The sequence below is a fragment of the Manis pentadactyla genome, chromosome 12 (genome assembly GCF_030020395.1).
Source record: "Manis pentadactyla isolate mManPen7 chromosome 12, mManPen7.hap1, whole genome shotgun sequence".
Taxonomy (NCBI): Eukaryota; Metazoa; Chordata; class Mammalia; order Pholidota; family Manidae; genus Manis; species Manis pentadactyla.
Window position 1 is genome coordinate 54,776,796 of NC_080030.1, and position 25,627 is coordinate 54,802,422.

At 39.4% G+C, this 25,627-nt stretch overlaps 1 protein-coding gene across 7 annotated transcripts in view; it reads left to right on the forward strand.

The window, feature by feature from the left end:
- MAP7 (microtubule associated protein 7) overlaps positions 1–25,398 on the forward strand; it is a 172,103-nt gene extending 146,705 nt beyond the window's left edge. For 5 of the 7 annotated variants that reach the window (XM_036903704.2, XM_057489161.1, XM_036903706.2 and 2 more), the window contains 11 exons: positions 1,408–1,559; positions 7,085–7,200; positions 7,537–7,820; positions 9,864–10,113; positions 11,214–11,385; positions 11,630–11,731; positions 12,119–12,169; positions 12,277–12,334; positions 14,876–14,975; positions 22,227–22,450; positions 24,101–25,398. In XM_036903704.2, the coding sequence (XP_036759599.2) occupies positions 1,408–1,559; positions 7,085–7,200; positions 7,537–7,820; positions 9,864–10,113; positions 11,214–11,385; positions 11,630–11,731; positions 12,119–12,169; positions 12,277–12,334; positions 14,876–14,975; positions 22,227–22,450; positions 24,101–24,111 (1,520 nt within the window). In that variant the 3' untranslated portion in view covers positions 24,112–25,398. The remainder of the gene's footprint in view (positions 1–1,407; positions 1,560–7,084; positions 7,201–7,536; positions 7,821–9,863; positions 10,114–11,213; positions 11,386–11,629; positions 11,732–12,118; positions 12,170–12,276; positions 12,335–14,875; positions 14,976–22,226; positions 22,451–24,100) is intronic. The other 2 variants (XM_036903707.2, XM_036903703.2) reach the window with 1 other exon arrangement.
- Positions 25,399–25,627: the final 229 nt, after the last annotated feature.

Here is a 25,627-nt window from a genome sequence, read left to right on the forward strand (position 1 = left end):
CTTAAGACACCCACGAGCTCTCCTAAAGAGAACTGAAGGAATGCAAAGTGTGGTATTTTATCCTGAGTAGAGTTCTTGTTTTCAGTTGATGGGAAAAGAGAATGCAGTTTCCAGTCCATTCACTACCTTGACCATTCAGTTATAACCAAAAGATTCTGCTAGGCATTTAATGAAAGTGAGCACATGAATTAAAGGTGTAACTTGATTGATTTTCTGTCTATAGGTTAAACCAAAACAACAAATACTTTATAATTCTGAAATTAAGAGCTGTAATTCTTAAGTATTTTCATAATTCAAGAGTTGTAAACTCTTGAGTTTTTAAAATTTAAGCGTTTGCTATGATGGCTAGAGTTGGGTAAGTTTATGTATTTATTTATAACATCCAAATACATAGTATTTTCCTCAGTTTGTCCTATTTTTTGCTGGAAAACAAGATTCCTGGGTAAGACCTGTAAAAGAACCATGGAACCTTAGTACCTACTCTTCTGATACCTACACAGTGTTGTATGAATTTCTTTCAACCCATTGTTGCTCAGAATCACTTGATCAATGACAGTGTTCCTTTGGAGGTGAATGGTCAGAAACTGTGGTTTTTCAAAAAATATTCCATCTTGAGTAAAACTATAAAAGCTATTCATGGTTCAACTTTATTTTTCGCAATTCTAACATATGTATGTTCTATTCACTGTTTTAAGTGATCACATTCCCATTTCCCCATTTGTTCTACTGCTGCTTGTTATGAACCATCAAATGCCTTGGCTTTGGGGAAAACCCAGAGCATGCATTTGATTTGCCTTTAAATAGACAAAACATCAACAGGATTTTTTTTTTTTTGGAAATTATTACTTATCCTGTAACAAGTCTTAACATCTGGTAAGACTTGGTCATAACATTTAAAAAATTCACTTGCTTTTTTTCCCACTGGCTGTTGAACTTAATCCTGAAATAGTCGGAGTGTATCTTGCTTGCCTGCTTGCTCGCTTCCTGCTTTCCACCTTTTGTTCCATCTTTAAGCTAATTAGGAGAATTCTGATTTTAAACAGTTCTCATATAAAAATTATATCACTAATGTAGCATTTTACCAGAACCATCAGTTTATAGGAATATAATGCCATTGCTTTCCATTATTATTAGATTATACCTATAACTTTAATCAGTATTTAAATAGCCAAATAGCTTATATATTCTAGATTTTTCATTTGGACGTTCCTTCCTTTGGACATACCAAAAACTGATAGGACTGTGAGGAGAGTTGAGTGTGATGGTTCTGGGCACCTTTAGGTAATAACATCTTCTCCCTACTTTTCTCTCTATCTCTGCTTTGCTCCTTTTCCTGATCCTGCTTTTGGCTTTTCTTCAACTGCTCCTCTGGCACTCTTGTGTGTAAAACAATCACCTGCACCCTAGTTATCCCCATTTGTCCTCGTTCAGCATCTTGCAGCCCCATCAACATCACGCCCTACAAAGCTGCCCATTCTAGAAATACGATGGATCGACCAAAATTCTGGGTAACACCACCTGAGGGCCCCGCACGGAGGAGGACTATTCATGGCACAGCGGTGAGTAGCTGTCGGGAGCAGACAGGCGAGCCTGCTGTTTGTGTGCAGAGTGGGCCCCACCCCGAGGGGCAGTGTGGACGCGAGAGTGAGTGGCGGCACCCACCGTCCCATCCATCCCATCAACCTCAAATCTGGCTGGCCAGGCAGTAGTGTCGCCACACTTTCTCTCCACTCGGGAATTTTACTCCCACTCAAAAGTGAAAAGTGAAAACTTCATTGTTCAAGCATGTAAGAGTGGCTAAACTACCGCCTTTGAAGTTTGAAGGGAAAGTGAGCCTGGACTGCCGTTTCTGCATTTTATTCCAACCCTATTCAGAAGCTGGCTGAACTCTAACTGTGGTTCACTGAAAAGCAGGATGAAGAATTTTCATCTGCTTAGCTAATCCCTGGTAAGACTCAGATCTTAAAATACAGTGGCAAAGTATTTTGAAAACAGGCGTTATGCACTAAGTAACTACTTCTTGCAAGGCCATTGGACTGTGTTACAGACTCAGATTTTGCAAGTGAAGAATGTAATTTGTACTTGTTATTACTGGTGAGGTGGCTGAGCTAACATTAATTTTCGTCATGTTGTAAATGCAGTAAAGTAACTTGTATGTCTCCAGAAATCTTACTCATCTGTCTGTTAATTGGCACCTGCTGAAAGATGCACACATTGTTCTGTGGTCCCCAGACTTGTACTTCAGTTGGAAAGGACCCTCCAGTCAGCCAGATCTCATTGCCTCTCTCCCATGGTAATACCATGACCCCTTTTTAAAATCTTTATTTCCCAGAGCAAGTCAGATTTATAACGATCATAGATACTTAAAAGGATTTTGCTTAAGCTTTGAGGAAAATTTGAAGGTTGTGAGAGCTTGATGGTTTTACCTACAGGCAGTTTTCTTTCAAGCTCTTGTGGCTTCCACGAATCAGCATTTATGATTGACTCAGACCTCCAGCCTTTAAAGCCAAAGGTGAAACTACCTTTGATGTCTGGGAAATTTTCCATCATTAGCACATTTGTGCTTCAGAGATCCTAGCCATGGACAAAAAGATTCGGTTCAGCATAACCGATTTGGCCCCAAACATTGGGTACTTACTGGAGCAGGAAAAGCTTTCACCAAAGGGAAAATATCTTGTTAAGGAAAAACAAAAACATAAAGTAACACTGCAGGAGAAGGGTTAAGAGCTGACCACTAGCCAACAGATTAAATCATAGGATTTGTCATTGTGTGATCCATATGATCCTCCACTTTCTCATTTCTTTAATGCCTTCTACTTTCTGTATTTGACCTCTTGGCCGTCTTTTCACCTCTATACTGCTAAATATTTTGGCAAATACCTACTCCCGGAAAATGACTCACCAGTAATTTATACCCCAGAGCTGCACTGTGGAATTCTGTTGAGCAGCTGGCGACATGTGGCTACTGAGCACTTGAAAAGTGCCTAGTTAGACTGACAGACCAAAGTTTACATTTAATTTCCTTTTTAAAATATTTTAATTGTAGTAAAATAACAGAATTTACCATCTTGACCATCTTTAAGTGTACAGTTCAGTGGTGGTACGTATATTGACATTGTTGTACCACCAATATCCTGAACTTTCTAATCTTGCAAAACTGGAACTATACCCACTAAACAACACTGCCTATTTCCTCCTACATCCCCCAGTCCCTGGCAACCACCATTTGAATTTGTTTCTATGAATTTAACTACTTTTGATTCCCCCTATAAATGCAACCACACAGTCTTTTTATGACTGGCTTGTTTCACTTAGCAGGATGTCCTTAAGATGTACCCATGTTGTAGCATGTGACAGGATTTCTGCCTTTTTTAGGGCTTATAATAATCTATTATATGTATGTGTATATATATGTGTCTATATACACACCATATTTTGTTAATCCATTCATCTGTCAATAGTATTTGTGTTGCATCTGCCTCAGGGCTATTGCAAGTACCACTGCAGTGAACATGGGTGTGCAGGTATCTTTTCAGGATCCTATCCTTTGGATATATACCAAGAAGTCAAATTGTTAGGTCTTACAGTAATTCTATTTTTAATTTTTTGAGGTACTGCCATACGGTTTTCCATAGCAACTGCACCCATTTTACTTAACATTCTCACCAACAATGCATAAGAGTTCCAGTTTTCCCACATTTTTGCCAATGCTTATTTTCTGTTTTTGTTTTCGTTTTTTTTTATAGTAGCCATTCTAATGGTGTGAGGTGTTATCTCATTGTGGTTTTGACTTAGATTTCTCTAATGATCAGTGATGTTGAGCATCTTTTTGTGTGATGGCTGGCATTTGCATATCATCTTTGGAGAAATATCTATTCAAGTCCTTTGCCCATCTTTAAATCTTAGTATTTAATTTTATGTTTTTATTCTTTAATTTTATTTTTGTTGTTGAGTTGTAGGAGTTATTTACATATTATGGATGTCATTACCTTATCGGATATATGATTTACAAATATTTTCTCCCATTCTGTAGGTTGCCTTCTTAATCAATTAATTGTATCCTTTGATGCACAGTAGTTTTTAAGTTTGATGTAATCTCATTTGTCTCTTTTTGCTTTTGTTGCCTGTGCCTTTGGTGTCTTATCCAAGAAATCATTACCAAATCCATTGTCATGATGCATTCCCTGTTTTCTTCTAGGAATTTTATAGTTTTAAGTCTTATATTTAGCTCTTTAATCCATTTTGATTAAAGATAAGGTAAGGGTCCAACTATATTCTTTTGTGTGTGGAATATTCAATGTTCCCAGCACTATTTATTAAAGAAACTGACTTTTCCCCACTAAGGGTCTTGTCACCTTTGTCAAGGATCCTTTGATCATATACACAAGGGTTTATTTCCAGGCTTTCTATTCTGTCCCATTGGTCTGTATGTCGCCTTTATGCTGTTACCATACTGTTTTGATTACTGTAGCTTTGTAATATGTTTTGAAGGTAAGAAGTGAGACTGTCAACTTTCTTCTTGTTTTTCAAGATTGGTTTGTCTTCTCAGGATCCCTTGAGGTTCCATATGAATTTAAGATGGATTTTTCTATTTATGCAAAATAAGACATTGGCTTTTGATAGGGATTGCTTTGTTTCAGTAGATTGTTTCAGGTAGTATTGACATCTTAAAAAAGAAGTCTTTTAGCCTATGAACACAGGATGTCTTCCCATTTATTTGTGTATTTAATTTCTTTTAGCAGTGTCTTCCAGTTTTCAGCATAACTGGTCTTCTGCCTTCTTGATCAAGTTTATTCTTTGGTTGCATTTATTCCTAAGAGCATCTTTTTGAAGCTATTATAAATGGGATTGCTTTCTTAATTTCCTTCTCAATTTTATTTAATTTTAATTAATTTAGATCTAAATTGAAGTGACTACTATGAGTATTTGAAATGTGTTTTGTGAGACTGAATGTAATTTTTAATTTTAATTAATTTAGATCTAAATTCAAATAGCCAAATGTGCTCGTGGCTCCCATCTTGGACACCATAGATAAGAATATTTCTCTCATCCCAGACGGTTCTATTAGAAGCACTGCCTCGGAGTCTCTGTCTTCTCTTTCTTGGGGGTTATTTATATTCTAAACCTAACTCTAATTGTAAAATTAGAGTCTGTCCTGCTGGTAAGTTTTCCAGACTATTGACATGGATGGCTTGCTCTGTGTATTCCACTTTAGTGTTTTGGAAAGTGGTAACAGGAAAGATTATTGTACAGACCACTGGCTTTTAACTCAGATCAGAATTAGAATCAGGAGCACCTTTACGTGCCCTAAGAGGTGATCGAGTACAAGACCAGTGAAAGGACATTTAAAAGAACTAAGAAGGTGAAAGCATATACCTGCCTGAGAGGGTGTATCTCAAGTATGGAACATCTTTCTAAACTGTTCCCTTCACTGTTCCCCTCACTCCTTTAAGGTGATTAAAGGGAGGTCGATTTTAGGAAGGAAAGAATTGGTTTGATGACTTTAACAAAAAGAAGACTATCCGAGGATGATGCACCTTCCTGTAGGTTTATTCCCTTATGCTTGTTTTATCATAGTGTGGATGATAAAATTCATCCACAAACCTTCCACATCACAAATTACCCTTCCCAACTTGGTTTCCCATTCAGATCTTCTCAATCTGACTTCAGCCAGATTAAAATGTCTTGAGAAAAAGGATAACTGCTTGAGGTACTTAACCCAAAACTTCCCTCGGGAAGAGCTCTTGGCCTTCCACTCTGGGACTGATCTGTCAGAGGCATAATTGCCACCCTGCACACCTGCCAGGAGGGTCCCACATGGTGCCTTGCCACTTCTGCAATCCAAGACTACAGCTGCTCTCCAGAGTCCCACCTCCCACCATCAGGGACCAGAGATGGGGGCAAAGGGTGGTCATGCAGCCACAAGTGACGTGGAGCTGCACACACCTTGTAAAACTCTTTTCTGCCCCACTCCTCATTTACTTTATTCAGAAATTCTGGGAAGATAATATTAGTTGACACTTAGACGTTTTTCTCCCCATCTGTAGGCCAGTCCATCAACTAGGATGATAGTAAGGAAAATGGAGAGGAGCAATTAGAAGGAGCACTGAAGGGAAAAAAAGGGGTGGAAGAGGGAAAAGATAGTGATGCTTGAGCCAGGCAGAAAAGGTACACTGCCAGCTTATCGGCCCTGAGGCTGGCTAATACTCTGCCCCTTCCCTTGCACCCCTGCAGTCGGCTTTCCTGCAAGGGTCCCACAGAATGAAGGGCTGTCAGATCTGCACATGGGTGCCTCCAGCAAGCATCCATTCCCATCCCAGCCTGCAAGTTTCAGATACTTGGAAGGAGTCTTTCTTCCCCTGTACATTTTTTTGTTTTGGTTGACTTGAGACTATAAGAACACTTCTGAGTTTCGCTTTGCCTATTTTGACTTAGGAAGTTATCATCTCATTGGCTGAATTTTGGCCACCCTCAGATTTCAGTTTCATCCCTAATGAAGAAAACTAAAAGGAGCTAAAATTCCTCACCTTGCACCTGACTTTTCCTTTGAGAGCAGGAGGATACTAGGTGAAGGACTTGTTTGTATAACATCAGTACAAAGAAAAATGAATTATCATCTGACATAGGAGACATGTAAATTTTAAAAAAAAGTTCCAGGATGGGAAAAAGATGCTAATGAATTAAAAGAGATAAAGGTGTATCTTAGTTAAAAGTGAGGAAGATAAAAACTCAAAGTGGCTCTTATTTCGACATTTGTGTGGATTAAACCAGACTAAGAGAGATTTGCTGCAGGTAATTTTAGACACAAAGTAAAGGTGCTTTCTATGGGTATAAGTAAACTTTTTTAAAACAAATACAGCTCCAGATCACACATCCAGAACACAGTGTCAGGTGTGTTAATTCACTTATAATGTTCAATTTTAGTATAACAAGGGTCTTTTGTTGGAATGGAATGGATATATATGACAAAGGTTGGAAAATTTCCAAAAAGTCATTCAACGGATTGCAGCTCCACTGTTGAATACTCTGAATATGGTTGTTCTGTTCATGAAAAAATCTAATTATTGTGTTTCTCTGAACTTAGGGCTACAAAAGAGGGAGAGAGAGAGAAAATGTACCCTTCCACCTTACATCTGGCTTCCGAAGGGCTCTATCTCCATCTCATCCCAAAGCAAGATCAACAGCTTCCTCCCGACTTTGGTAAGTGAAATTTAAGAGTGTGGCTGGGCTGTTCCTTGTTGGAGAATTAGCAGCTGTCCTATGAAAGGAAACTGTTTTCCCCACACTGTTGGGCCTTGACTTAGAGAATAACATCTTTCCTTATAAGAAAGAAAAAAGAAAACTGGAATGAGTTTTTAAAGTGACCGTTTCTGCATTTATTTGCCACATAAAAGAAATACATAGCTACGTATCTTCATTTCTTTTCCATGTTGGTGTTTTAGGGACATTACATGGTAGCGGCATGGGGAAAGGAAGGTTCTGGCAAGCCTGTTCTGATGTGTCCCATTCTATTTACATTGTTTGTTTGTTGGGCAGGCTCCCCTCCAAGTCCTTCCCTCACTTGCCTGGCACACCCAGACCAACGTCATCCTTGCCTCCTGGATCAGTCAAAGCTGCCCCTGCTCAGGCCTGGCCCCCATCCCCTGGCAACATTCGCCCTGTCAAGAGAGAAGTCAGAGTGGAGCCTGAGAGAAAAGATCCCGAGAAGGGACCTCAGAAAGTTGCCAATGAGCCCTCATTGAAGGGCAGAGCACCCTTAGTGAAGGTGGAAGAAGCCACAGTTGAAGAGGGGACACCTGTCAAACCAGAGGCTGCCCCTGGTAAGAATCAGCTGGCTTGTGATGGACTAGGTTGCTTGCTCTCTTTATTTGCTCTCCCTTTTTCTCCTGTGCTGCCTCTTAGATTTTTTTTTTCATGAAAAAATCTAATTATTGTGATTTGGAAATGCTCACTGGGGACTTGAAAATGCTACCCCGAGGCTAATCTGGGGATCTTTCGTAAGTGAAGTTTTCTTAATAAATAAAGAATCGTACATCCAAATGCCTATTGTTGGAGCTTCAGCATATTAATTCAGGTATGGTTTACAGTTCCTGTTATTGGCTGAATCCAGTGTTTTGCAAAACGTGGTGTTTAGAGCACCTGCGTCAGAATCATATCTATTAGTTATCTGTTGCTGTGCAACAAGTTATCCCAAAACTTTGCAGCTTACAACACCAACAAACATGTGTATCCCACAAATTCTTGGGTTGGGAATTTGAGAGCAGCTTAGCCAGCTTGTTAGGAGGATAGCTCGCACACGGGATGCCGGCAGGTAGCCTCCTTTTCATGACACATGAACCTCTCTGGAGGGTTGCTTGGTGCCCTCGTAAGCTGCCTGCCTGCTCTCCTGGCCCTCCTCCGCCCCACAGTGAGTGAACTGGGAGATAGAATCACAAGGAATCTGCAGTATCTTTTATGCCTCGTCTGAAAGTCACATACACAAAGGTCACAATTCCTGTCATATTCTGTTCATGAGAAACAAGTCCCTGGGTTCAACTCAAGTGGAGGGCATTTCTCTCTACCTTTTGAAGAGAGGATTTTTCAAAGAATTAATGGAAATATTTCAAAACCACCACATCTGCAATATTTCAAACTAGAGAATCCTGGCTTTCCCTCGGACCTGCTGAGTCATTTGTATGTGGTGGACCCAAGGATTCTGAAGGATACTAAGCTCATCAGTTGAGCCCTGTTCAGGATCGCCATATGAAATACAGAGAGGCCAGTTATCCTCTGCATACTGGCGTCTAAGGACCACTGGCTCGCATATGTGCTTGATAGAAGTCAGAATTTTTTCCAAAGACCCATTGGATCTCAGGCTAACTAGATGCTATTTGGAGGTTTAAAGTCACCTGGAACTAGGAATTCAATGTTTGTTGTTGAAAACTGTCTTCATTCCAAACTTTCCTCCATAAGACTTAATTTGAAGACAGAGGGTAGGGGGCAAAGAAAGACCAGATGACTCAAGACAAATGATAATGTTGCTGGACAGTGGAAGAGTTTGCACAGAGAGGAGGAGAAGAGAAAGGCCAGAAAGCCTTCTGAAGGCAAAGAAAAATCTCTGGGAGCAAAAATGTAAATCTTGAAGGGAGGGTCTGGAATGGTCAGTGCCAGAAACTACACCCCACTCTGGTGCCTCTTTGTGCAGCTCCCTGCACCAGTCTCTAGGCCATTTTCAGGAATCTGAACAAGGCTGAGAACTTCTCCCATTTTGCATGTTGGCATCAGGACTGACAGTGGAGATCCGGGATCTATATGGAAGATGAGTGTACCAGCTCGTAAAGGGGCCCACAGCGTCTCCCATCTCAGACCTGGAGGTAGCTCCAGGTAGACCAGAGACCTCTTCCTTGGATGTCATCTTCCCAGCCCGAATCTAGGCATCGGGCTTGGATGCTAAGGATGGTCATAAAAAGGCTTTGGTCTTCCAGTACTGAATAGTCACTAAAGCAAAGGAATTTTTTAAACGTAATGAAAGGCAAATGGAAGAGCTCGTCTCCTTTTTGCTCGGGGTGTAACTTCCCACAGAACTTAACCCAAGGCTCTGTACTCCGTACACATTCCATACATGGTAACTGATTTAACTTGTATAAAAAACAGGACTTGGTGACAGAGTGTCAGCCTTGGTGGATGTCTCACTTACACATGCAGCTCTTTGTTATCTGTTGCTTGGATACAAACAGAATACAGTGGAACCGTGAGAACACGCAGAGATCAACATTCCCTTTTATAATGATGAATTCTAGGCCTGGGTGTGGGGAATGCTGGTTTTTGTTTTGTTCTGTGGGTTTTGCTTCCAGTTGGTTTTCTTCTTGTACCTGTTTGTACAGCTGCTCCAGCCACAGCCCTGGACCCAGCTCCGGCCCCTTCTCCAGCACCAGCACCAGCAGCAGCACCAGCCTCGGCCCCACTCGCAGTCCCAGCAGCCCCGGTGACTGCCAGCACTTCTCCTAAGACCTCTGCAGGCACCACGGACCCGGAAGAGGCCACCAGGCTGTTAGCTGAAAAGAGGCGGCTGGCCCGAGAGCAGAGAGAGAAGGAGGAAAGGGAGAAGAGGGAGAGGGGCGAGGAGATGGAAAGGTACAGGAGTGGCATAGCTTGAGGACGTGTCATGGGTGGTAGCCCAGTGGGACCGTGGATGAAGTCCTCAGTCTGGCAGACAGTGAATGGATTCGTTGTTTCAGAATTACTCTTACCTGGTGTTCCTCTGACCATTGAGTGGCTTCTTTAAAAATCACATTTTCTTACTATAATGACCATACAACATTGATAGAGAAAAGTTTAAAGAAAAAAATGTAGCCTCAATCTTACCAGTTTTCAATAATTGCATACATTTTGGGTAGTCCTTTCCAGTCTCTGAAGAGTGTGTGGGAATATATAAATATACATACACACATATTTATATATAATTATAATCACAACATAGGTACTATGGTACCATTTGATCTTTTTTACTTAGCATACTTCTGATCTTCATGTTTCCTCATTATCTTTCTAGTTATCATTTTAAAGCTGCATAGAAAGAGTTCTTGTTTTCTTCCTGATAGAACTCCTCTCAGAGGGTAGCTGGGTAGGATAGTTAAATGCCCCATGATTGCCTACCAGATGGTATGCCAGGGACAGGTTGCTTAGCTGCTCTCCTTCTGAAGCTAAGAAGGCAAATGTCAACATAATTGTTCTTCAGATAAGCAGAAGTACACCTTAGGGAAGGATTGCAGCCCCAGGGCTGGGCTACTGTCTTGGATGGGCCCTACCCTTGGTCCCAACAGGGAGCTTACATGGTCTGTCTTCCCCCTGTCCTATGGCAGAACGTCATAGCCTTTATTTATTCACCAAGATTTCCTTGGAGGGGTTCAAATTCATTGCCAAAAGGTCACATTATTAGATTAAATATGTCTCAGCCATTAAACATATGTAGATTGTAGATCTTTTTAAAAAACAAGCTCCCTTCAAAATAGTAGTGGTTACATTATGCCTGTTTACCCTGAGGCAACATGAGATTGAGAAGAGGAGGAGGAAGAATACAGGGCGGATTCACGTTTTGTCCTGAAAGATGTTGAATATATCCAGGGAAGATGTTTCTGCACAGACCTCTGAACAAGCTATCCTTGCAAAAACTACAAAACTGAGCCTCTCTTCAAGGAACTCTTCTCATATGTCTTTGTTTTTGTTTTTTCCAGACAAAAGAGAGAGGAATTGGCTCAAAAGGTGGCTGAGGAGAGAGCTCGCCGGGAGGAAGAATCCCGACAGCTGGAAGCTGAGCAAGCCAGGGAGAAGGAAGAGCAGCTGCGACAGCAAGCGGAGGAGCAGGAACGGCGCGAGCGGGAGGAGATGGAGCGCCTGCAGAAGCAGGTAGGGGTCAGGGCTTAGGAGCCAGACAAGGCTCAGTGCAGCCACTTGCTCAAGACGGGCCGAGGGTCATCTCAGGTGAGTAGAGGAAAATGCTCAGCGTTTCGGTAGAAGTACTCTGAGGGCTCTCATTTTCCACACGTTCCTTGACTGCCAGTCGCCTGTGCCTCTGGGCGCCCCAGGAGATGGGGGCAGCAGGCAAAGCCAGCCTGTTTGTAAGAAGCTGATACCAACTCCTTGTTTCCAGAAAGAAGACGACGCTCGTGTTCGTGAAGAAGCAGAGAGGGTTCGGCAGGAACGGGAGAAGCACTTCCAGAGAGAAGAGCAGGAGCGCCTGGAAAGGAAGAAGGTAATTGCGGCTAGTATGGGAGCTCTGGGTTCTTCCGTAGCCTTGGGAAGGCCCGGGGGCCAGGAGACCGCTGGCTCGCTGCCCTCCGGAGACAGGTGTTCTGCCGTTCCGGAGAAACAATCACAGCACTCAGTAAGAATAATCTGCCCCAAAGGAATCACCCATGGTGTTTCAGCCTTCACCAAAAACGGTTTCTTCCACTTCCTGTGGCTGAAGCCAGTTCCCACTTTTTAAAATAACTCCAATTAAGACATAGCAGTGGGTACTATATTTTCCCAAAATGGCACACGTGTTTTAATGGCCTGCTGCTTGCTAAGTTAGCGCAGTGTGCCGAGCTGGCCTGCTCTCTGTATCTGACCCGTTTCCTCAATTCTTCCTTTCATGTAGCGACTTGAGGAGATTATGAAAAGAACTAGGCGAACGGAAGCTACGGATAAGGTATTGAGATGGCCATTTAAAAACTGTTCTTAATGGCTTTTATTTGTTTTCTTTACTTTCACTTGTAACTTTAATGTTAAAGTCTTTTTCATTTTTGCCTTTGGTAGAAAACTGTTGACCAGAGAAATGGAGATATTACCAAGGGAGTTCTCACTGGAGGAACAGGTATTTACTTACTTCAGTGAACTCAGTTCAATTTTTCAGTATAATTTTTTCAGTAGTTCAAATAAAGGATTTTAGAATTGACTCTTTAGAGGTCAAGGTATTCGTCAAATGATTGGGAAAGAAAAGATGGCCATCGACTTATAAAAGCTTAGGTCTGTGTCTTCTAGTCCATAAATTTTCCCTTATGTTAAACTCTAGCATTTCTGGGAGATGTTTTTCACATTTGTTTATACTCTAATGGAATGTTTGATAGCTTAAATAATTTTATGCCATATGTGTGTATGTATTTGTGTGTGTGTATCTATATATGCCGATACACACATATATATACACATGACAGAAGAATTTTCTTTACCTTTATAAAATTAAAGATCACTTATTATTTACTGTCTGCCAAAGTAGCATGTATTTATATTTGCTCGCAAAGACTTTAAACTTACACATTTTGATAACTTTTGCTAGTTCTCCAAAAGAGGATTTAAACATCTTTTAGGCTTCAGAATAGAGTTAAAATAAAAAATCTGTTGAAATTTCATTAGAAAGTTGTTCATATGCTATAGGCTTTAGACAGAAATTGTTAATTTCTTGGTGATTCCCTAAGCCCAATTTGATTTAAATAAAAATAAATTTTACCTTAATGTTTAGTACTCAGATTCAATTAATAATTATTAAATGCCCTCTTTGTGTCAGGTACATCCTGCATACATTTCTTGCTTCATCTCTGCTGCAGTCTTGTGAGGTCATGGGTGCTGGGATTCAGAGAGGACAGGACAGGCAAAACCCCTATTCCGAGGAACAGTCGGTGCCAGGCCCAGCTCACCAGCTTGTGCTTCCGCTTGTTCTGGGATCCCATGGGGTCTTCGGGATTGTACACACACAGGTGGTTGGCAGATCGTTCATCATTCAGGCGTCCTCCTTTCTGCATTACCAATATAAAAAGACAGGACAAAAGATACTTTTGCTGTTTTGGATTTTTTTTTTTTTTTTGAGACTGGGTAAAGATCAAATGAAATGACTTATGTGAAAGAACATTTTCTGTAAACTAGGGGTTTTCAAAAATAAAATCCCAGTATTCTGGGATTTGGTTTTATTTCAACAGAAGCTATCCTAGTTTCTTTGTGTCAAGATTCCTTCAAAGTGGGGTTTTCTTGCTCTTTTTAAGATGTCCTAATTATATTTGTGTGGGGAATGGCCCTAATGATTGCATTTTAAGAACCCCATTGCATTTTTAACAGGTTGTCTTCAAAAATGTTCTCATACATACAGGCTTTAAGCAGATGCAGCATCCAGTGAGTTAGCAGAATGAGCATCTTTGTAAATTGCAACAACTCAGGATTATTTGAGGGGTTGATACTAAAGTTTGTACATGGCCAGGTTCTTTGTTTGTTTTTTGTCTTTCCCCTTCCTGCTAGCCCCCTACCAGTTCTTTCAGTATTCTTTGAGCCTCTGTCCTAGAATGAACAAAGGAGCATCAAGCTTGTTGATTGTCATACCTGCATTTTCAACCCTTAAAATAAATTTGGTTTGAGTTAATACTGCTAAAAAAGAGGCTTGAGGATCTCTGGCTCACCAATTCCTCTTCTCTTGGTCCCACATGTGGCTGAGGGCTTACAAAAAGGCTAGCCTGCATATCCATCCTGCATGATATTACCAGGACTCCACAGAGCATTCTAGAGCAGGCAGGCAGGCCTATCAGAAATCTTCTCAGAGGCTGGTTGTCACCAGCTTTGCAAATGTGGGCAGTTTTAAAGTTGTCCATCACTTCTTTGCTTCAGTTATCAGAATCTGTACCTCTGGCAGTTTTATTGAATTTGTGTCAGGCTGTGAAATAACACCTGGGATTTATTTCAGCTTTTCTCTCCCATCAAGCTGAAGCCATAAACTGTCACAAAGGTCCCTGAAACCCCTAACCCATGTGAAGGTCAACAAGACTAAGTAACCCTGGCCCAGATTTTAGAGTCAGCCTTTGATATTGCTGGCTTGTGCTGGACTCCAACACTGAACATACTGAATGACAAGCTGACACAGAAACAATTCACTGCCTTCCTTCCATGAAATCCTTATAATTCTGAGTGTGCTAGAACTAAACTGAGTTTTAAAAATACTTTTTTCACTTACTGGTATTTCATGGTGATTTGTTCTGAATCCTTTGGTAAAGATGTTCAGCCTGATCAGGTCAGCTCAGTGTTACCTTCCTCAGTTGCTTTGGGTTCAATGTTACATATTTTTTTGTCCAAAGTCAATCTGGTACAAGCAAATGTAATAACAACACTGATTTTCCCCCTTACAATGTGCTGGGCACTGTTCTAAGTACTTTGCTTGTGTTAATACCTTTAATTCTCTTAGTATCCTATGAGGGTAGGTACTGTTCCTCATGAGGAAACTGAGGCATAGAGAGTTTGTGGTGTGCCCAAGGTCACACAGGTAGTAAGTAGCAGAACCAGGACATAAACCCAGGCATTGTGGCTCCTGGGGTTTGGGTTGGATAATGGAATAGTAGTAAGTAACCCTTTGTTCCCTCTTTTTTGCTCTGTCCATCAGTATCTGAACTTGCATGTGTGACGAACTCTCCAGGAAGTGGAGACCCAGCAGCTAGCCGACACGTGGTTACCTCACACCAATCAGAAGTGACTATGGAGACGTGAGTTAAATAGCTGGGACCTTCTTTGCTGACACTCATTTAGAGCAAAGCCCTACTGTTTTTATCCCACCCATCCCACCAGAATTTCCTGGGCCTGACGGAATACAGAGTTTTAACATTAAGATTTACTTTTATTCAGGTTCATTAATTTTTGGTAGAGCTAGTAATTCTGCACTCTGAGAAAGGGAAAATATCCTTTTTTTCCTTTTTGAGTTTTAACTATGATGGTAAGGTTTTTATGTGACTATTAAATCAAATTACGGGGAATAATTTGTTACTTTTCTTTGTATATATTTAATGTGATCTAGGCCATATTCATATCTTTCAGTGGTATAAAACAATCGTATTTTTGCTATACATATTATTATAATGACTCACAGGTTCCCTATTAAAAGTAATTTAGGTGCCAGTGTTTCTTACATTAGTAGTAGGGCTTAGTAAAGAAACAGTTGCTAACAATAGTCAAGAAGTGCCTTAAAGAAAAATTGCCTATCTCTTCCCTTGCATTCATATTGACAGTATCAAAAAAGCACTTTCAGAAATGAAAAATAAGGGTAATCATAGCCTGAGCCTAAAAATCCAGTCATAGAGAACTTGTAGAAATATTTGAAATAATGTTTAAAATTTTCAGTTATAACTTTCTTTTTAATCTTCAGAATTTGCTTACTTTGTCTTTTCCTGTCTCTAATGCCAGTCTTTGCTCCCATCAGAGAATTAAAGTCCTCAAATTAAGTTTTTTCTTCATCTAAAACCACACACTACACATTTTATGATTAACAGCAATGAAAAGATAAATCATCCCAAGACGGACATCCTAAGGTTCTCCATAAGTCATGAGATACCCATTAGTATCTTTCTGGGACAGTAAAATTACTATTTTTTTGCCTACTATAATACTGAAGAGAATGACTTTCCTAAGAGAAATCTTAAAATAAGCTTTCAATTTTTTTTTTGACAGTGGCAAATTAGCATTTTTTTTAATTGTCTTTTTTTTTTTTTAATTGGTTACTACATTTACCCATATTATCAAGTGCCCACACATACCCCAATGCAGTCACTGTCCATCAGTGTAGTAAGATGCCACAGATTCACTGTTTGCCTTCTCTGTGCTACACTGTTTTCCCCGTGATCCCCCACACCATGTGTACTAAACATAATACCCCTCAATCCCCTTCTCCCTCCCTCCCCACCCACCCTCTCCCTCAGCCCTCCCCTTTGGTAACCACTAGTTCCTTCTTGGAGTCTTGGAGCTGCTATTTTGTTCCTTCAGTTTTGCTTCTTTGTTACACTCCACTAATGAGGGAAATCATTTGGCACTTGTCTTTCTCCGCCTGGCTTAAAATAAGCTTTCAATTATTTTGAATAAATTTACTGTCATAATTACCTTAGATACATAGTAAGTGATATTTTATTTTAGTTACAGTTTGATTTTCAATTGCTATACATTATGGTGTTTAATTTGTTGACTTCAAAGATTTTTAGGAAAAAATAAGATGTACCACAGAGGGAACCCCACCATTATGATAAGAGGCAGGTGTATTAGGCCATTGTTAATTCTGTCTGATCAGTAATTTTGGTTTATACAAATGCTGACTCTTTTCAGTGGTAAAATCATCAAGTAATTATTATATAAGAATCTGAAACATAATTTTACTATGGAAGCTGGGATAAATAATTAAATTGTAATCTCTTTTAGCCTCCACACACAGAAAAGCAACAGTTTTATAATTAAGTAAAAAGCATAACTGCAAACTTACTGATGTCATTCACTTTACCCAAGTGATAAATTGTCCTTTGTCATATGAGTGATATTCCTGTGAAACCATGAGGAAAAATATAAGATAGACTTTTTTCTACTCTTTCACCTAACAATATAGGCAGGTCCAAGTTAGTATTAAATGTAAATGTAATCAAATAATAAAATAGTCATTCTAAAATATTAAATCCATTAGCCCTAGTATATCTCCCCTTTAAAGGGAAAAAAAAATTCTAGCAGATTCCCAGAGTTCTACCAGTTATATTTGTTATCTTTACAAATATAAACTTAGGTTTAAGTTTTGATCACTCTTATTTATCTATGAAACTAAAAAAAAAAATCACAAATTTTAAGTAACAACACTGCTAAACCAAGAACATTCAAATTAAACAAGTCATTGTGAAATATTTCTTGAAATTAGGTAGACAATATACACGTGGTACTGACCCATTTTGCATTAGGGATACTCTTAGGATACTACGAGTCACTGGTGATTTATGTCACCCATTGCTTTCTTTATTTGAATGACTTTAAAACCTCAAATCTGTTTTCAAACAGTACACTGTGATGTCCCTTGGCTTTGACTTGGCACTAACACAATGTTTATTTACCCAGTTCAACCTATTTCATTTGTCATTAGTCAGAATTCTGTCACATCGGCTGGTTCTATCTGATACAAGTATGCTCTGAAATACTAATGCAAAATGAAATGCCCAAATCCTGCCAAACTCAGCTTTGTGCTAGTCAGCCATATAGATAACCAGACTCTTCTACTGATTTTTTATAATTTTTATCAGAATGAAAACACAAATCTGTAAAACTTCATATGGAGAACTGGACCTCAGCTTGAGAAACATAATCCATCAAATGACCGTAGTGTATAGAATGTTTAATGTGCTATTAAGTTTTTTCCCTATTGCATGATACACAAAGTTTATGCCTAAGAAATTCTGCTTTGAAATACTTAAAAATTTTTCTTCCTTGAGTTTTTCCACACCAACTTCAAAACAATCTATATTTTCATTTTTGCATCATCTCTTACAGTAACAAATACAACACACTAAGTGCATAAAGAAGTGCATTTATTTCTCTTATGGCTACTTATTTGCAATTTCAAAATTAGGACCCATCGTTTTCATAAACTAGGTTTTAGAGAATAAATCCTTTTTCACAATTTCCCTACCTTTCATAATTATATAGATTTTGCTTGTATTCCCTTTCTGCTTTCATCTTATAAATTGGATATTCCAATTATGTTTACTGTATCAGTCAGGGTCCAATTAGGGCAGCAAAACCAAAGATTAATTTGAACAGAAAAAAACAGAAAAGTTTAATATCAAGAATAATTAACTATTACTTGGGAATGGAGTAACAAGAGGTTGGCTAGTAGAAGTAGAGAATGCTAAAGAATACAGGAGTAGCAGATATAAGGAGCAGTCACATCCCCTGGGTCATATGCAAGAAAGAGTCCTGTCCCCAGGGCTTCCACCCAGACTTTGTTGGAGGCAGTATAACTGTGACGCACTAGATGGTGGAACTTGCCAGATATCTACCCTCTAGAAGGCTTGGGAAAGTAGTTCACTGGAAGGTGTCTCACTGAAGGCAGTCTGCCAGTTTGCCCTAGAGGGGTGCTCGAGGAAGGTGCTGACCACAATGCAGTGCAGGGACTGGGCATTGGAGAAGCCCTCCATGCTCATGGAGCTGGATTCTTAGGAAGACTAACGCTGCAGGAGCCAGATACCGGGAGTGCTATGATGGTGTGTTGCAGGGGCCTGCAGAGCAAGCACACCCAAACCAGGAAGCAAAACTCTTTCCTCCTGCAGTATCTCTCCAGCAACCCCAATCAGCAAAGCTCAAGGTTGGACCATCTGGTGAGGGAAAATCATTTCAAGGGCCCAGATCCAGTTTTAGAGAGCAAGAATGAAGGGTGAATTTGGAGTTGAGAGGCCAAAAAAAAATAACTGACAGGTTTACCTTACCTTTAAATGGCTCCTTCTCCAGCTATTTGATCATTTTAGTCTTACTTCTCTAGAGATTCTTCAGCATGAGTGGGGGGTTGAGGAAGAGCTTTAGAACCAAAAGTCTCAGGACACACATGTCCATAAGCCTTAACCCTAGTGATTTCAGTTTCAGTATTATAGTTTCTGCTGGTCACAGTGTCCTATGAATGTTTAATAATTGATCATCCAAAGTATATGGCACAGTTTTTCCTACAATTGCTAACAAGTAAGGATGGGTGGGGTGGTCTGGTAGGAGCGAAGGGGAAGATGATGTCAACTGTTGACTCATGTCTAGGGTTGTAGGTCTACAACTTGCTAGCACATGCAGGCCTGGCAGGGGATGCAAGCTGAGCCGGCCAAGGGCTTTAGAGCTACATTCTTCATCTTCATCTTTTGACAAAATTTCTACTTAAAATCTCATTGGGATGGAAACCAAACCGTTTCCCAGGTTACAGAAAGCCCATTGATGTTGAGAAAGAACAGGAGGGTGGGTGTGGCAGCTCAAGCACCTGGAACAGAAGGTGTTGGGTGCCTGCGTGCACATGCTCATGCAGACAACTGTGATGCCCAGATTCCTCTCCCCTCCTTGGGGTCACAGTAGCAAAGCACCTTCATGCTCTCAGTCTGTATAATGTATTTATGTTCTTTACAGCACTTTTACAACTAATAGTTTCAGGGTGCCTTGTGAGACACTTAGGACAGGCACCTTTTTTTTTTTCCAAGGAGAAAAGGTTTAATGATTAACAAAATGTACCAAAATGTCCATATCAGAATTCTTTAGACTGTGTCTCACAAAGTCAATTCTTCTTGCTGAACAGAGAAAGTAAAAGTATTTCCTCAATAGGGGGAAAAATGCAAAGATGCTTCAGGGGAAAAAGCAATGGCAAGATTGATGTGCATTAGCTTTGTATTTACCATTTGGAAAGGAGACCGAGAAGAACAAATGGATTGCTAACATGCAGGAAGTCACATTACTGACACTAGAGACCTGATTTTCTACCTCTAGCCTCTCTTTCCATAGACTTCTTCTACTAGCTAAACAGTCAGTTTAAAATCAGTATGTATGAGAAGTTAAAAAGTCACAATTTTTCATTCATATTTTTTAAGTCTTTTTCATTTTCCATTTGAAAACTTAGCTCTAGAATTTTGTCAGAGAGGATCATTTTTGACATATGAGTTGAGCACTGAGCAAATTATGAAGCCTGCAAATATGTTTACAGCTGCAGTCAGATAAAGTGTATAATAAAATTAATCTACATTCATTTGGTGCATGGGCATTGTTTTGCTGCATTGTAAAGGATAATAATGATCATACAAAGGGCTACCAGTGTGGTTGTGGAGCTTGTGAAGAGACTTGAAAATCCTAAGAGAAACGATAAGTAGAAAATTAACGGTTTGATGGCTGGTTAAATGGACCTCAAAAGCAAATCTGACAAAATTGGACAGCTACATGCAAGATAATGAAACGGGATTATTGTCTAACCCCATACACAAAAGTAAACTCAAAATGGATCAAAGACCTGAGTGTAAGTCATGAAACCATGAAACTCTTAGAAGAAAACATAGGCAAAAATCTCTTGAATATAAACATGAGCAACTTTTTCCTGAACGCATCTCCTTGGGCAAGGGAAACAAAATAAAAAATGAACAAATGGGACTACATCAAGCTAAAAAGCTTCTGTACAGCAAAGGACACCATCAACAGAACAAAAAGCCATCCTACAGTATGGGAGAATATATTTGTAAATGACATATTCATCAAGGGATTAACATACAAAATATATTAAGAACTCACACACCTCAACACCCAAAAAGCAATAACCCTATTAAAAAATGGGTGGACGCTATGAACAGACACTTCTCCAAAGAAGAAATTCAGGTGGCCAACAGGCACATGAAAAGATGCTCCACATCACTAATTATCAGGGAAATGCAAATAAAAACCTCAGTGAGATATCACCTCACACCAGTTAGGATGGCCAACACAGAAAAGACTAGGAACAGCAAATGCTTGTGAGGTTGCAGAGAAAGGGGAACCTTCCTACACTGCTGGTAGAAATGTAAACTAGTTCAACCATTGTGGAAAGCAATATGGAGGTTCCTCAAAAAACTAAAAAGAGAAATAACATTTGACCCAGGAATTCCACTCCTAGGAATTTACCCAAAAAAAAATTCTCAGATTCAAAAAGACATATGCACCCCTATGTTTATCACAGCACTATTTACAATAGCCAAGATATGGGAGCAACCTAACTGTCCAGTACATGAATGGAAAAAGAAGATGTGGTACATATTCATAATGGAACACTATTCAGCCATAAGAAAGAAACAAATCCTACCATTTGCAACAACATGGATGGCGCTAGAGGGTATTATGCTCAGTGAAATAAATCAGACAGAGAAAGACAAATACCAAATGATTTCCCTCATTTTTGGAGTATAACAACGAAGCAAAACTGAAGGAACAAAATAGCAGCAGACTCACAGACTCCAAGAAGGGACTAGCAGTTACCAAAGGGGAGGGATGGGGGAGGGCGCATGGGGAGGGAGGGAGAAGGGGACTGTGGGGTATCATGATTGGTACGCATGGTGTGTGTGGGGTCACAGGGAAGACAGTGCAGCTCAGAGAAGACAAATTGGGAGTCTGGCATCTTACTACACTGATGGACAGTGACTACAATGGGGTATGGGAGGGGCTCAATAATAAGGGTGAATGCAATAACCACATTGTTTTTCTTGTGAAATGTTCATAAGAGTGTATATCAATAATACCTTAATAAAAAATAAATATAAAATTAAATTTAAAAAAACAAAACAAATCTGAGATGTTAGGCATGAATTAATGAGATCAAGGTAGAATCAGAGGCAGATTTAAGGGGAAAAGATAAGTAGGCTGGTCTTGAATGATTTACCTGTAAAATTATGCACAATTTTTAGGAAGCTGAAGATATCCAGGAAGGGCTAGAATTTGAATAGCTGGCAGTGTACAAAATGGCATAATGAGAAAAACACCAGGCTGGAGGTCAAGGGATCACACATTCAGTATAGACTGCTTCTTAGTGGTTATGTGACTTTGTGCAAATTATCCCTCTCACTCCTAAATTACAATCCTGTCATCCCCAAATTACAATCCTGTTATCTTTTAAGGTACTAATAAGGTCAACTCTGTACCAGACAAAGGAATGTGAAATTGCCTGCAGTAGAAATTGTCAAGTATGTATAGAACTGTTGAAGATGATGATATGACCTATTCTAATTGATAAATTGCTCTGTTTGATAAATTTCAGAACAAAAAAAATGGAGTTTTTTAAAAATAAGAATTTTAAAATACCGACATGTCAGAATTCACCATTTTGGTTAATAATAATGTGGTCAGTCAGTCTAACATTTTGATTGTAAAATTATAAAATTATTTATAAAACAGTTTTGGTTGCCCTAAAATTGTGTTTTCTAGTTTTAATACTACTTTTAATTTTGATTTTTAAAATTCCCTAGTACTCCCAATTTGGAAAAACAACCAAATGAAAATGGAGTATCTGTTCAGAGTGAAATTTTTGAAGAAATCATAAACTTACCCATTGGATCTAAACCATCCAGATTAGATGTCACCAACAGTGAGAACCCAGAAATTCCTTTGAATCCAATTTTGGCCTTTGATGATGAAGGGACACTTGGGCCCCTGCCTCAGGTAGATGGTGTTCAAACACAACAGACAGCAGGTAAGCTTGCCTCAATCTCCCTTCAGTAACGATCAGAATTATGTGACCACCAAGAGGGCATGAACCCTCTGCTTTGTGACTGTGACACACTTTGTTGTTCAAGGGCCCAGATAAGCCCTGTGGAGATGATTTTGTCGTGTGGATCAGAGAACTTGGATTTGAGTTAAATTGGGCAACTTCTGGGGCCCCTCCTATTCTCCCATTCAGGAGAAATCCATTCTGCAGCACCCACTGGGGGTTTGTCAGCCTGTCACGGAGCAGCACTCCTTGCCCGGCTACGCTCACCATCAGGGTGTGCGTCATACTAAGACAGGCACTTAGTGCCTCACCATAACTTAGGGACCCTTGGGCCTGGTTATTGGCAGTGGAAAATAACTTTGTTTGGTTTTTATTCCATCTTTCTTAGCTCTTCAGATATTTGAAGAGTTTTGCTTGTCATACAGAGCCAAGGGTCTTCCATCCTAGCTGGGTGACTGTAGTTTTGGGAGAGTGACTTCCATCCCTTGTTGAAACGGCCAGAGACTCATATACCCTGGCTTTGGGACGCACACATCCCTGAAATCTTTGTGTAGAAAGAATAGCTTCACAGGAACCAAAGAAATAAGGAGCAGCATCAGAAATGACCACCTCGGTAGTCGTAGCAAGTCGACAGCCCAATTCCATAAATCTCAAGAATTAGTGGGATAATCGCAGCTCCATCTCTTTTCAGGCTAACTTGAATCCTGCCAGGTTCTCTTCCCAGCAGATCGCTTTCAGGTCTTGACCAGCCTCTCCTCATCCCATGATGCACAGAGCTGGCCAAGCACAGCATATGCTTAAATGGCATCAGTAAAGAATTCTTAGTGGTCATACTATTTTGTCTTCTAGATTGCCTCTGAACTTGTAATAAATATTTTCTACTTTAACTGGTTGAAAAAGCCAGCATTGAACCACCTATCCAGATGACGCTAGTCTTTTTCCCATCTCTAGTGTGCTGGGCTTGGGAGTATAACTTCACTATACTGATCCACTTTTCTAGACTGTAAAGGAAGCTGTGAAGTCCATCCCAGATCTGACATTCTGATTCTTAAGGCATCAGAAGCAATCTGATTACACAGATATTCGTGGAAACAGTCCTGATGCAGCTTCCTATTTTGTCAAGTTGCAGATTCAGAGAGAGGGAAGGGACATCCAAACAACTTTGCTTGATTTGCCAAGCTTTAGTCAATTAATTTATGTCATTCTCACTGTTCCTACCCTTCCATACCTTCTTTAGGAACAAAGTCCAGTGTCTGATCCTAAATGATAAAAGCATTCTTATGGAGTCATGACTATTTATCAACATTTATTTAACCTCCCATATATGTCTGGAGCCCAAAGCATGAGGTACTAGGGATATAAGAGAAATGAATATAAACCCTAACCTCAAAGCAAAGTGCAATTAATTTATGCAATTTAGAATAGTAAAGAAAAAGACGTGTTTTCCTGTCAGTGGTAGAATGCATTTAAATATAAGACCGTGGATCCTGATAAAATTGCCTCTTTTAGAGAAAATAATGTATATAAAAGCTTGGTAAAGTTTTAGAAAGATGAGATACTACTACTATTCCCTAAATAAGATTTTAGATAAATGTCATATTAATCTGTTTTTCTTTTTGTCTCCTAATATAGAAGTTGTATGAGCATTTCTTCTGAAGAACCAAAGCAGGAATTTAATAAGAATTTCTACGATTAATGGAATTCCTTCCATGCTATAAAGGAGCATCCCCCCACCTCCAGTTTTCTAAAGATTTCTTGACTATCATTTTGAAGAGACTTTATTAAAACCAGCTAAAGACAACAGACTGGATAGCTTTTCTAATAATTTTCACCAATAGAGAAAAAGAAATGCTCCTTATCTTTCAATATTTAAAATAGCTTTTTCTGGTGTGCTCCTTCTTAGCAAACAATATTTTTCTGCATCCTCTAAAAGATGAGAGCATTTGGCTATGTAAGAAATGGGCTGACTAGGCATGACTTTTCACGTAGATGTTTTGGTCTTTAAAAACTAACATGTAAAATTGGCACAAAAGATTTACCTTTTACAATATTATACTTGAAAGATAAGTACCCCTTTGCTCTACAGCTGAACAAGAGAGGTGTTTAAGACTTTTTGTTTAAAAATTATCACAAAGAGCTCTATTTGTAGAGGCAAATTATAGGCAGATCACCGTTCTTGTAAAGGCAACTTGTACATGGACATTCTGCAAACCCAGCTGTCACATTCTTCTGGCATCTCATTTTGCAAAAGTGTACTAAAGTTTTAAAATGTGGGAAAAAAAGTTATTTTTTCAGAGCAAGAAAATAATTTACTGTCCTCTTACATAAGGTATTTATAGGTTTTTTTCAGATAAACTGATCAAATAAATTAGAACAATGTGACAACACTGCAAAATTTGATTTCTTAGATGCATTCCTTATGTTTGCCATGAGAGAATGTTACTGATGATTCAGGACTCTTTCCTTCGTCTGTATATTGCTGCTGTCCCCAGCGATGGTGGGACTTACCTTTGCCTTACCTGGTCTCAAATTATGTGGGGGTTGGGGAGAATAAAGACTTAATTTAATATTTCTTGAAATAAAAAAAATGTTGGTTTTGCTCGTTTAAGAGCAATGAAAAAATGATGGAATGTTGGTTGTGTTTGGCATACAGGACACTGTGCAAGATAACCTTCACGAATGTCCTCATTCTTCGTGGTATCTGTCAGCTTTCACTTTTCATCCTCCTCCTTCACTTTTGCTGCTGAGCTTAGTTGTACAAACTTGTACTTCCATTTGCTGATATAAATTCAATTTTATTATACCATTTTAGAAACCACTAAAAATTAAATACTGAAGGAGAGGGAACCCATGATTTATGTGGAGTGTTAAAGGTAAACTTCTACTGCTATAGTGTGTTGCTTCTATTAAAAGAGGATTGGTTAATCTACTATATTGAATGACTCGCAAGACTGTTCATTTATTGGACTATTTCCTTAAAATGCAAGCATATCCTCTTTAGTAACAGCTGTAATTTGTTAAAAACATTGAGGCGCTCCCCTATTCTCAGTTGTCCATGTACGCAAAGTAATATTAAAAAAAGAAATCTGTTCAACAAAATTGTTTTATTTGTTTAAATTGACATAGCATGAAACACCAGATAAAATGTGTTTGATCTAG